This window comes from Mesoplodon densirostris, chromosome 11 (assembly GCF_025265405.1).
Source record: "Mesoplodon densirostris isolate mMesDen1 chromosome 11, mMesDen1 primary haplotype, whole genome shotgun sequence".
In the NCBI taxonomy this organism is placed as follows: Eukaryota; Metazoa; Chordata; class Mammalia; order Artiodactyla; family Ziphiidae; genus Mesoplodon; species Mesoplodon densirostris.
In genome coordinates, this window is record NC_082671.1 from 22,007,336 (window position 1) to 22,020,547 (window position 13,212).

General features: G+C 38.2%; 1 protein-coding gene across 1 annotated transcript in view; it reads left to right on the forward strand.

The window, feature by feature from the left end:
* IRAG2 (inositol 1,4,5-triphosphate receptor associated 2) overlaps positions 1 to 13,212 on the forward strand; it is a 100,126-nt gene that overhangs the window by 19,127 nt on the left and 67,787 nt on the right. Inside the window, exons 8-16 of the mRNA XM_060112043.1 lie at positions 68 to 118; positions 2,246 to 2,323; positions 4,536 to 4,592; positions 6,099 to 6,158; positions 6,263 to 6,327; positions 7,734 to 7,833; positions 9,774 to 9,908; positions 10,666 to 10,767; positions 11,812 to 11,975. Of these exons, the coding sequence (XP_059968026.1) occupies positions 68 to 118; positions 2,246 to 2,323; positions 4,536 to 4,592; positions 6,099 to 6,158; positions 6,263 to 6,327; positions 7,734 to 7,833; positions 9,774 to 9,908; positions 10,666 to 10,767; positions 11,812 to 11,975 (812 nt within the window). The remainder of the gene's footprint in view (positions 1 to 67; positions 119 to 2,245; positions 2,324 to 4,535; positions 4,593 to 6,098; positions 6,159 to 6,262; positions 6,328 to 7,733; positions 7,834 to 9,773; positions 9,909 to 10,665; positions 10,768 to 11,811; positions 11,976 to 13,212) is intronic.

The window sequence follows — 13,212 nt, forward strand, 5'->3', positions numbered from 1 at the left end:
AGTAAATATTTGGTATTTTCATAAACTTCTCAAATACTTTAAAATTATTTTTCTCTTAATAAATCAGGAGGCAGAAAACCGGGCTCTGATTCTTAAGATTCAGATTCTCCAAGAAGAGGTATGTTGAAATTGTTAAAAGGGCACAGATAAGCATATGGAAATCATACAATCATGGGTCCTGACCCTGGGTTAAATATAAATCATGTGAATTTCAGGCTCCTGTGGACCAAATACCAGGTAGCTTTGTCAAATGAGAAGTGAGGAAGAGTAGACAGGGTTTTCCTTTCTGGAGAGAAGTATGTTATACCTTTGTAATCATCCATGGAAGAAATGGGATTTAAGAGATTCAGACTTAAGATGAACTGAAATTAACCCATCTAAAAAATATACAAATCAAGAAGGAAAGTATAGACATTATCTAATAATTTTCTATTATTATTCCACAAAGCTAGATGGAAAAGGTCTTTGAGTCTAAGACCCAGATCTTAAATTCACTGACAGTCTAACCTTGGAAAAGCCATTTATCTTTTGAGGGATTAATAATACCCATTCCCTACAGCTATTTTAAAGATTAAGATAATGCATGTGAAGCCATTTGGTTAACCATAAATACCTCATATATATTAGGAAATACTAGTAAAATTGCTAAAAAAAATTCTATGCAATATATATTTTTAAGCAACAGAATTAAAACATTGAAAGAACAGGTAGCAAAGCTACCAGAAAGTTACTATTTCGGAGGAAAATTCTCTATAGGTACCTTTTGAAAGTTAATCATTATGTAGGGTTTTTTGTTTGGGTTTTATATAAGTTTATTAGATGTATTTATTAAGCTGTGGTGAACAGTCTGATGAGTTATCCAATTTATGGCCCAAGTGGACATTAAAAAAATTCATAGTAGAAAGGAAAGGAACAACTAAAGATTGGAAAGAAACCCTATGTTAGATTCAGACATGTTACAGCTACAAGGCCAGGTTTCCATGAAACTAATGCTTTACAGTTAAGCTCCCAATGTAAGATATTTTTGTCCTCATATTTAAGATGATTGACTAGCATCAAAGAACTGTACTATACCAATTTAGAATTGAGATAGAAGGAAGGAGACTTAGAACCCTTCATCATGAGATAGCATTACAATTATTGATTTATATTAGAAAAGGCTTATAGGTGTCACTAAGATTCCTTTAGGAAGTAAAAATCTGATGTAATGTGAAGAGTAATGGCACAGTGGTTCGGGTAATTACTCCCTTACATTTATTTGTTTGTTTATTATACACACATTCATTGGGAGATAGACTCTATTCTAGGTGTTAAGGATACAGACTTAAACAAAATAGCCCATGTGAAACTAGCATGTTAGATGGTGATTAGTGCCATAGAGAAAAGAAGAGCAGAAAACAGAGTTGTGGGGAGTGCAATTTAAACTAGGGTGGTTAGGAAAAGTAGAACTGTGAAGTGAATCATGCGGTTAAAAACTAGAGGTTAAAACCTAGGAGGTTCGGGCTTCCCTGGTGGCGCAGTGGTTGAGAGTCCGCCTGCCGATGCAGGGGACACAGGTTCGTGCCCCGGTCCGGGAAGATCCCACATGCCGCGGAGCGGCTGGGCCCGTGAGCCATGGCCGCTGAGCGTGCGCGTCCGGAGCCTGTGCTCCGCAACGGGAGAGGCCACAACAGTGAGAGGCCCGCGTACTGCAGAAGAAAAAAAAAAGAAAATAGTAAGAAGTAGGGGAGAGCCAAGGGAATTGGAGGGGTGTGGAAGAGAGAGATTGTAACGATTGACCATGGAAGAATTTAAGCTGAGTCAAGAGGGAACGGAGCTCATGGGAAGGTGGAAAGATAATGAGAACGTAGTAGGAACAATGGATTGTAGGCTCCAGTGGGGATTGAAGGTTTGTTGATGCACAAAGAAGTAACCTGGAAAGACAAGAAATGGTGGTTGAAGAGTGAGATGCTTGCAGTTAAGGTAATGGAGGGATCCCAGTTGCTGGTAATTACAAGTTTGAAGGTGTGACTAGGGAGTGAGTGCTCGAGGTGAGATGGAAAATAAGAAGGGATTGCTGGGGAGTATTCCTGGCAGATCACGTTAAAAAGATTGTGTTATTTTTGGACAAAGTCTAAAGTTTTGTCCCTTAGTTTAAAATGGATTACAATGTCAATGATGAAAATACTACTTCCTAAAAAACACTTAGTGATTTCCTTTTATTTTTTTGGTCTGAATCTAAGAATACTATCTTATTTTACATTAGAATGCTAAGAACATTATGGATATGTATAAATTGGAAAACAAGATTGAGGAATTGTCTAAAACTGAGAAACAGCATCAAGTAAGCACTTCTCAAATACTGGTAAAATATTTTCTTTCATCAAACTAATATTACTTTTTGAAGTTGTATGTGACTCATTGACCCAATAACCTTTCGTTATAAATTTTGAAATTTGTACTGCTCTAGCTGTCTGAGTTATATAAAAGGCAGTTTCTGTTTTTCAATGTAGCAGCTTTACTGATATATAATACACATGCCATTAAATTCACCCACTTAAAGCATATGAGTCAGTGGTTTTTAGTATATTCAGAATTATGCAACCATCACTAAAACCAATTTTAAAATACTTTTATCGTCCAAAAAGAAATCCCTTTAGCAGTCACTCCCCATTCCTCCCCAACCCCAGACAACCACTAATCTGCTTTCTATCTCCATGGATTTACTGATTCTGGACATTTCATATAAATGGAATCGTATACATTATATGGTCTTTTGTGATTGGCTTCTTTCACTGAACGTAATGTTTTCAAAGTTCATTCATGTAGGAGCATATATCATTATTTTATTTCCTTTTAAGGCTGAATAATATTCCACTGTATGGATATAGCACATTTTGTTTATCCATTCATCAGTTGCTGGACATTCGGGCTGTTCCTACTTTTTTACTATTATGAGTAATGCTGCTATGAATATTTATGTACAAGTTTTTGTGTGGACATATATTTTAATTTCTCTTGAGTATATACCTATGAGTGGAATTACTGTATCATATGATAACTCTGTGTTTAACATTTTGAGGAACTGCCGGACTTTTCCCAAAATGACTGCGCTGTTTTACATTTCCACCAGCTGTGTATGAGGGTTCACATTTCTCCACATCCTTGCCACCCCTTGTTATTATTTATATTTTTTATTATAGTGACAATTTCTAATTTAACAGTATCTGATTTTGCAAATCCCTAAGTTAGGGAAGATTTTAGCTATTGTACCTTCTTAATGCAGAAAATGAGGAGAGATGGGGGAAAAATCTATCTTGATTTTTTAATTCAATTCTATTGCCTTAAGGAATGATATCTTACAAAAATGATTTTTATCTATATTACATCTAGAAAGTCTATATTTTGTATATTTTTGTTTTATCTGCAATACATTATTATCAGGAAACAGAAGACAACTGTTATTAAATTCAAGAATTTGTGTCATGCTTATTCTCATCTCTAATGGTTTATTTGAACAATATTTTTTGTTGTATGTGTTTGAAATGATGTTGTACTTAAATTTCATATCTATATGTGGAATTCTCAATTTTCTTAGCAGACACCCCAATTCCATGTGGGTGTGTACATATACATATATTATAGCAGTTATAATTTAGAGATTAAAATTGATTTTATTCTAGGAATGACTGTTTTGGAAAACACAACTGTCATAAACTAGTGAAAAGAACCAGAAGACATGGTTTCAAATCCTGTCTTCTCGACTTAAAAGCTTTGTAACCACAAGCAAGTAGTTAACTTCTCTAAATCTCAATTTTCTCATCTATTAAATGGATATGATAGTTTCTACCTCATCCACAAGCTTGTTGGAAACTCAAATGAGATGATTATGTGAAGATACCTTTAGAACTATAAAGGGATATCAAATATATATGATTATGATGATGATGGTTCTACTTCTGACTATGCTGATTATTTTTCCAGGTTTTCCATTCAATCAATATACATTTTTATCAATTACATCCTATTTAGAAGCCTATGCCAACAAGCCTGCTTTTGGTTTGAATAAACTGATATATCCTTAATATTCACTTTGCTAAAAGAAATCTTGAACATTTTTAAACTATGTTTTTAAAAGAGGAAGAGCTTTCTATATGTCCATATGGACTCTGTTCGTGTCCTATCTAGATTTTTAATTTCATCAAAAAAATGAAGACTCTCTATGTCCTCTTATTATATGAAGTGTGAAATAGTGGGAAGAGCCCTTGGCTGGAGTTGGTGACTCAGATTCTAGTCCCCATTCTGTCACTTACTGGGTGTGACTCTGGGCAAGTCTCTGGATGCGCTGAGCTTCAATTTCCTTCCTGGTAGAGCAAGGGCAATGACCTTGACCTCAAGGGTTGTTGTGAGGCCAATGTGAATGTTCTTTATAAAGTGAAAAACACATGCACATTTAAGGTGCCAAAGAAACATGTCTCCCTATTGGATGATTTTGTGGCACTGTCCTTTACCAAAGCAATGTCCCAATGGCCTTTCCTAAATGTGTTTCTTTTCAGATGCTGTTACACACATATGAGAACACTTTGCTTAATAAAGATGCAAGTTTGCAGAAGGTTGGTCCTGTCTCTTCACATGAGGGCCTGTGGGATTCACTAGCTCTCTCCAAGTCATAAAGGAAGGAGATGGTCATTTGTGTAACTTCACCCCTGTTAAAATATCTGATTCTAATATTCTATCACAAGACATTTCTTTATTTGTAAGAACAGAAATGTTCTTCTGAGTGAAGAATACTGACTTCTCCATCTGGGATGTTTTAACATATCCTCTGTAAATTCTGGTGAGGTTCATCCCTTTATTCAACAAATACTAGTGTGCCAATTTGCCAGTCACTGGCTAGATAGTGGTGATGCAATTTTAATTCATAACAACAGAAATGAGTGTGCAGTCAGTCATTTTAGGGAAAAAGAAGAATATATCCTCAGTTATTTTCTACCTAGTTTGATCGATTGATTTGATAGATAGATATTATTCTATTTATCTTTGTGTCCTGTGATTATAGCCTATCTGGTAACAAAGTTTGCCGGCTACCAAGATGCTGGTTATGGTGGCTTTAACAGACCCAGGAAGGATACACACTAAGTTAATAAACTTCCACATTCCAAGACAGGAGAGTGAAGAAAGAGCAGTATTTCACTTCTTTTCCTTCCCCTGCAATTTATGAGGTGTCAAAGGAGTCATTCACGGCTTGTGGACATTGATCAGGACACTGAATATTGTACCAACAGTATCTCCTCATCGTGGGTGTTCTCGCTCCCCATGTAGTGCCATGGGGTAGTGGTGGTTGTTCACTTCCTCTGTAACTCTGGTCTTTCCACCATTTTGCACTCTTGCCCAGCACTCATAATACACTTCTCATGCTCCAGGCACCATGCTAGTCATGGGATAGAACTATAGGTCAGACACTGACTGTACCCTCTGGTCTTGCAGTACAAAACTATGGTTTTAACAGAGATATGGTTTGAACTGGATAAAATTGGATGCCTCAATAATTCATTAGTCATTCTGCAGGTAAAAAACTGCTTTTTTTCTTAAATGTACCATAGTAATATAATTCTGACTTGGACTTAAGAATTACCTTGCAGGGTATGATTCCACTGGACAGGCAAAGACAGAATATAAATAACACCAGTCACATACAGTTGCCTTGCTGTCCCATTCTTTTCTGCTTAGTTTTTTTAAAAATTTTTTTGTGGTACGCGGGCCTTTCACTGCTGTGCCTCTCCCATTGCAGAGCACAGGCTCCGGACGCGCAGGCTCAGTGGCCATGGCTCACGGGCCCAGCTGCTCCGCGGCATGTGGGATCTTCCCGGACCAGGGCACGAACCCGTGTCCCCTGCATCGGCCGGCGGACTCTCAACCACTGCGCCACCAGGGAAGCCCTCTGCTTAGTTTTAATCACAAACACAGACTAGTTCAGTTTTCCAATAATGAGATTAGTAGAAGGTCTCATCATCATTGGGCATTTACAATTCTTCCATGGCTCAGATTGATAGTCTAGTAAATGCAATTTAGTGGACTCATACATTTATTTGCTATTAATTCTCTCTCCTACTTTTCAGAAGGATTTAAGTATAGAAGAACTTAAGTCAACCATCATAGAATGTGAAAGCATTATAGAGGTATACCATAATGATCTCACAGCTTGCAAGGTGGGGTTATTAAACGCAAATGTGAATGTCCCACTAGAGTAACACGTGCAGCCTAATGTTGTATGTGATTCCAGAACTTACGAGGGGAGAAAAACAAACTGGCTCATGAGTTACAGCACTTGCAACAGGAACTCATCGTGTAAGTTCAGAGCAACCCTTCACCAGCCTTCTGTCATGTGCCCCCACCCTACATTCTTCACCTACCGAGCTATGTGCAGTTCTTTGAATGTGCCACGTTCTTTTCTTCTGTACCTTTGTAAGTGATATTTTCTCTGCTTTTCTCCTAAGAGGATGAATTTCTTCACAAGTTTTCCATCACCTTGCCTTACTCTTCCTTGCTTTTCTGATACCTTGAGATTAAGTAATCCTTCTGAGTTTGTGCATGGCACGTTGTTCTTACCTCTTTCCTAGCACCCACTACCTTATATTATAATCGTTTGTTTCTGATTATGTGTCACATGCTAGTCCAGGAGTCCATAGGTAACAAAAATGAGTACAGTCAGTGGGGTAAGTGCACATACTTACATTAGGGAAGTGATGATGAGGAAAGTGCATTATCCAGGTAAAGATGGGGGTTACTCTGCTTAGCTCCAGACAATTGTTACATCAAGAATATATGGGGCTTCCCTGGTGGCGCAGTGGTTGAGAGTCCGCCTGCCGATGCAGGGGATGCGGGTTCGTGCCCCGGTCCGGGAAGATCCCACATGCCGCGGAGCGGCTGGGCCCGTGAGCCATGGCTGCTGAGCCTGCGCGTCCGGAGCCTGTGCTCCGCAACGGGAGAGGCCACAGCAGTGAGAGGCCTGCGTACCGCAAAAATAAATAAATAAATAAATAAATAAATAAATAAATAAATAAATAAATATATGGACCCAGTGTAGCCACATGTTCCCATTTTTTAAAGAAAAGCCAGAAATCTAGATTTTTAGTGAAAATTTTAACAATTTAAACTATTGGCTCCAATTCTTAAAAAAAAGAAAATATAGCTTACCTGTTTGCAACCACCTGGAGTCACTAGTGTGTGCAGCTCCTGGAGGGCAGGGACTGCCTACCTACCTACCTACCTACCTACCTACTTATTTATTTATTTATGGCTGTGTTGGGTCTTCGTTGCTGCACGCAGGCTTTCTCTAGCTGCAGCAAGCGGGGTCTACTCTTTGTTGCCGTGCATGGGCTTCTCACTGCGGTGGCTTCTCTTGTTGTGGAGCACGGGCTCTAAGTGTGCAGGCTTCAGTAGTTGTGACACGTGGGCTCAGTAGCTGTGGTACATGGACTTAATTGCGCATGTGGGATCTTCCCGGACCAGGGCTCGAACCTGTGTCCCCTGCATCGGCAGGCGGATTCTTAACCACTGTGCCACCCGGGAAGTCCCAGGGACTACCTCTTATTCCCCTCTGTATTCTTAGGTACCTTATACAATCCTTGGCACACATGGGTGTTTACTGATTGTTTGGTGATAAATAAACCTTATTCTGGTGACTTAAAACATAATATTGGAGGCATACCTAACCAGACGACTACTGGTTTGTTTGGTTTTTTTCCCCCAAGGAATGGAATCCAGTTCAGTGTCAGTGGAGAGCATAAGAGTGTCAACTCTGAAGGAGAAAAATCTCTACATTGTGAACTCATTCTTGCTCAGTCTGCAGAGGTATGTAATTATCATCAAATGGAAGGCTTTAAAATATAATCACCACGTGGGATAGCTTGCTATTAAGTGAAGTTCTGTAGCTTGCTGAAAAGCACTCATGACATTTTGAGGGAATCTGTTGATAGTTTATAGAACCTAAGTCTAAAGTCTCTTAGCCTGGAAGAACAGATCTTTTTCAAGTTATGGCTGAATACTATAGTGAGACTCCAGCATGGGGTTGTAGAAATGTGTGTTCAGTGAATCTGGACTTTAGAAATCTTTATATTCTTTATATTTTTCAGGACAAACTACCTGCAGTGATCCCCAGCCTGGGGTCTGAAAGATAGCGGTAGAGATCCATGAACTATTTTTAGTATTTCTCCAAACCCCCAAAGTAAATGTATCTACCAAAAATAAAGATGCTCAGAAACAAGATGAAATTTCTTTGCTTTAAGATGTAATTGTACCAACCCAAATTAATGACACTGATTATTATGTTCTGAACATAAATTAGCATTTTTATATGTTTTGGGTTAATTTTAAAATGGCAAAATGAATTGTTGCTTTAAAATCTCCAGTTTGTTCGTAGACCCATTTCTTTACAATAGGGGAGGAAACAGTCGAAAGCTTTCTTGTGGATGAAATGTTGGGACCCACCTCCCTACTATATTTTTACTCCTTTGTACTTTCTAGTTTTGTGCTTGTTATGTTAGGAAATGTTTTATTAGCAAATTGCTTTTTTTCGCTACTTTGATGGTCTTTCCATGTTGGGTAGATGATGGATATGCCCAGAATGTCCTCCTGTTGACAGCTGTGATATGACCTTGAAAGGAGAGAATGTCCTTGGGGCAAATGCTGTTTGAATTTCTCCTGCCAAGGATGCAGGGCAACATATGCTGCCTTCACCTAAGGCTGTCTCAGGCAGGCTTGAACATTCTGCTGAGGGCTGTGCTTTCCTGACATTCTGTTTCAAATACTCATCATTTTTGCTGTGTTTTTGATACCAAGCCAAACTTCCAGACTGAATGAGGTGGTGGCAGATCTGCCACGGCAAGGTGTTTTTATCCCCGGTCCTCCGAGATAATAATGAAGCCAAGATGCCAGCTTATAAAGCTTTATAGTTCTGAACAGGGGTTAAACAGCTGGCAATGTTTGGCTCTGAAGTTTATCCCACTAATGGATTAGGAAGTCTTTGCCTTCTAATTGGAATCTGGAATAAGAGCCCTATGACCTTCCTCCAACAGATAGCAAGAAGAAGTTAAATTTGTTGTCATATATCTAAAATATGACAGGACATAGAGGCTTTGAGAGACGTATAAGAAATTTGCTTTGTGAATTATCATCTGAGAGTATCTTCCATGAACGGAGGACAGACAAGAGAAACCAGTCTGTTTTCAATGGGATTTATTGAATGCCCCCCAGCAGTTTTTTTTTTTTTTCTGTGAATTTCTTTCCTTCCCCTCTTTTCATAAAATTAGAGCCATAGGGCTTCCCTGGTGGCGCAGTGGTTGAGAGTCGGCCTGCCGATGCAGGGGACACGGGTTCGTGCCCCAGTCCGGGAAAATACCAAGTGCCGCGGAGCGGCTGGGCCCGTGAGCCATGGCCGCTGAGCCTGCGCGTCCGGATCGTGTGCTCTGCAACGGGAGAGGCCACAACAGTGAGAGGCCCGCGTACCAAAAAAAAAAAAAAAAAAAAAATTTGAGTCATAAAATATCACCTACATGTAAATGTTATCTATTGGATACATGAATTTTCCTTAAGAATGAGTAAATGTTAAGTTAAAGCCGTCTAAGAGAGAAAATGAAAACAATTTTGGGGGGATATTAGGAGGATTTCATAAGACTATTTAGAGCTATTTGATGGGGATAATTATATTGACCCATGGGCATCATTTTCATAAAGTAAAAATAATGTTCTTTATTAAGATGACAGAGTTGTGGACATTTTGGTAATTATTTCAGAACAATGAAACCAAGTGGCAGTGCAATTTAATCAGCTTGTCACCTCTGGACACAATGATGGACCAAGAAATGCTACTGTTACTGAGAGAACTTGAACAAAAGGGAGTGGAGTTCACAGCTATGCTTCAGAAGCTGGTATTGTATAACATCTGCATATTGTGCTGTTTCACTGGCCAGGAACGTCTGTAGATAATTGACCTACAGTCTGTTTGCTGAGCACAAGCATATCTGTGTGTTGGGACCCAAATGTATCCTACTACGAAATGAGAAGATTTTTCTCAAACCTTCCTGATATGGATCTTCTAGTTCTGGGTCAATCCGGACTAACAAGTTGACCATTAGATGTGGATTGCTTAAGCTTATTTTTCCTACAGGTTAATCTTTAGTATCAAAGGGCTGAAGATGCAGTATCTGTTGAACAGTTTCCTTCTAGCTAATGGCTGGTAGTACCTCCTTCTCCATTTTGATTTTTAACTGGAAACTCTAGATGGTCAGAAAAAACAGAGAACAACATTTTCATGTTGGTATTTCCAGTCCCTTTCACAGTACCTAGCATATTGTAGGTAGTATTTCATTTGATGAATGAAAAAAATCCATGAAAATGCTTGTTTCCTTCTATTTGAGAGGGGAATGAAAATGGGTAGGTTTTATTCTGGAAAACAGTTCTATCCAATATATTCAGCATGTATAGGGCACCTGACGAGAGTTAGAATCTACACATGGCAACATCCTGGGGTAAAGGAAAGTCACTGGGTGGCCTTAGATGACAAGAAACTCTCTCTGGTGGCTTCTGAAATTACCTGTATAAAACCTTGTCTAAATTACTTTTTCTTATATAATTGCATATGGCTTTCACTGAATTCCTAGTTGAAGACGTGGAACTCTTTTTCAGCATGAAGATGTTTCTGAAGTTGAAACACTCATTGATAGTTCTCTACAGTGGGTAACTAATCCAGAAATTACTGTGAAAGAAAAGTGGGAGAACAAGCTTACTGTAAGTGTTCTATATTTTGGTATTTTCCTGGTTTTTCTTCTACTTTCTTAACCCAGGTAATGCTTATTATACACAGTATCATTTCTAAGACTTTATTGTAGTGTTCTGCCATCTCATTCTGGCGATGTGTGTGGAGTGTGTGGGGATGTGCATGAGTGTGCATATATGGGTGACAGTAAGAGTGTGATGGTTACAATAAGTGTGTGTGAGTGTGAGGGTGACCAACGAAAGAGACAGTGAGTGTGAGGATATGGGATATGCCTTGGAGAGACAAAGAGTAAATAAGCTGACTTAATTAAAAGTGTATTTTATTTGAATCCTTGTGAGGACTGGCTGGTCTAAGCTTGAATTTTTCCTATCAAAATTCTCTAACTTTGATAGAATGATTATTGTGCAAAAAAAAGAATCTTATTCCTGAGACTCTGACAGTTTTATTATACCAGAACTTAGCAGAATATCAAAAATGGAAACTTCTTAGGTAGCTGGTCCCAGTTTTGTTAGAAAGGAAGCATATAAAAAGAAATCTCTTTAATTTATCCATCACTTATTATCTCTGCTTCTTGACTGCCAGACGACTTCCTAACATCTCTCAGCCCCCTGAGTTAAGCTAAAGCATGAAGTAAACTCTGAAAACTCTGGAATATTAATTTCAGTCCTTGCCAAACTTACCTTTTTAAAAAGGTTTTTAATATGTGTTTGAATATGGTAATCAACAAATACTGATTTTATTGCATTTCCTAGTCCCATTATATTATAAAGCAATTGTGATTATTGATGAAATGGTCACGTATCTTAAGAAAAAGAAAGCAAAGCTCAATTTTAGGCACACTATGGGTACCTAATATGTACTTGTTAAATTGAGATAACCCACAGGATAATCAATCTGTAGGCAACTGCGAATTGGTATCTGTTCAATTAGAATTTTAGAGTCCAGTAACAGTGAATGCTATTGAGGTGGGAATGGCCACAGCATGTTATATTGCCTGTTATTTCTTTATATTTAACATTGGAACAGTGGAGTTTGTTTTGTGACTCTTCTTATAGGAATTCAAATATATCAAGGAAGAGAAGCTAAATCTTTGTATATTAATGCTGAACAGCTTGAGAAACCACAAAGAATCCCTTGATAAAGAGTTTGCCAAATTGATAGAGATTTTGAAGAGATTCAGGCTGGAATATTTTTATTTCAGAAAAGAATTTCTTCCCAGGTGATGATCCCTTATATATAAGAAACCCATGCTTTATATACATAACATGTTTGTAATTGTGCCATGGCATTCAGTTTACCTTTTTCAAATTGTATACCTTGATTTCAGATGACACTTTTTCAGGGAAGACATTTTGTCTGACAATTTTGGATTGTGAAAGGGTATGAAATTGACTTATATATTCAAAGTTGCAAGTAGTAAACTTGAAATATATGGAAATCCATATATTGAGTTATTTTTCCCAAGAGAAGGAGTTTGGAATCAGACTATAGAATTCTTTTAACCAGAAGGGGCCTTAGAGATTTTTTAGTAAAACCTCATAATTTTACAGAGGACTGGGGCAAAAGGATGTAAAGTGAATTGATCAAGACCTGAGAGTTATTAATGGAAAATCTATGAATAGCTCTGTTAATGGAAGGACTTGATGTTGGGACTGTTGACTCCTATCCCATTGGGCTTTATGTTCCATCTCAGGGTACAATGCATTACATTGGGCCCTAGTCAATTAAATTTCAAGTAAAAGAAGTCATAGGGAATAGAAGACTCTATATGTAAAGTGACTTAAAATCTTATCCTTCCTCTCACCTTAATTCTTTTTTTTAAGTACCTGTGTTTTATGTATGTGTGTATGTGTGTATGTATGTATGTATGTATGTATGTATGGCTGCACTGCCCAGCTTGTGGGATCTTAGTTCCTTGGGATCTTAGTTCCCCGACCAGGGATTGAACCCTCGCCCTCAGTGAAAGCACAGAGTCCTAACCACTGGACTGCCAGGGAATTCCCCTTAATTATTATGTTTTCTGGGGAAAACTCTCGAAATTTGTACACTATGTAAACCACATACTAAACAAGGACAGGGGTTAGATCTTTCGTTAACCACTATTTATATAGCTGCTAATGCCTTACTTAGCATTCCCTTAAGAAATGCTTTTTGAGTGAATGAATGAATGAATATGGGTGTATTTTGAATTTGAATAAAGTAAAAGAAAAAATTGTACTTAGAGACCAAGATTGCTGAAAGAAAATAGCAAGAAGAAACTATTTTATTCCCCCCAAATAAGGAAACTAGGTATCAGAGAGAGTTTAATACCAGAAGGAACTCTCAAGAAGATGATCTGCTTTCCCTAAGAAACCAGGAGCCCAGACTTCCCCATAGTGGTAAAGGCATGGGTTAAGTAGATATGCAGCTTCCTTACACAGATACCATCTCCACAAAAGGGAGCATTGAAATTCTTC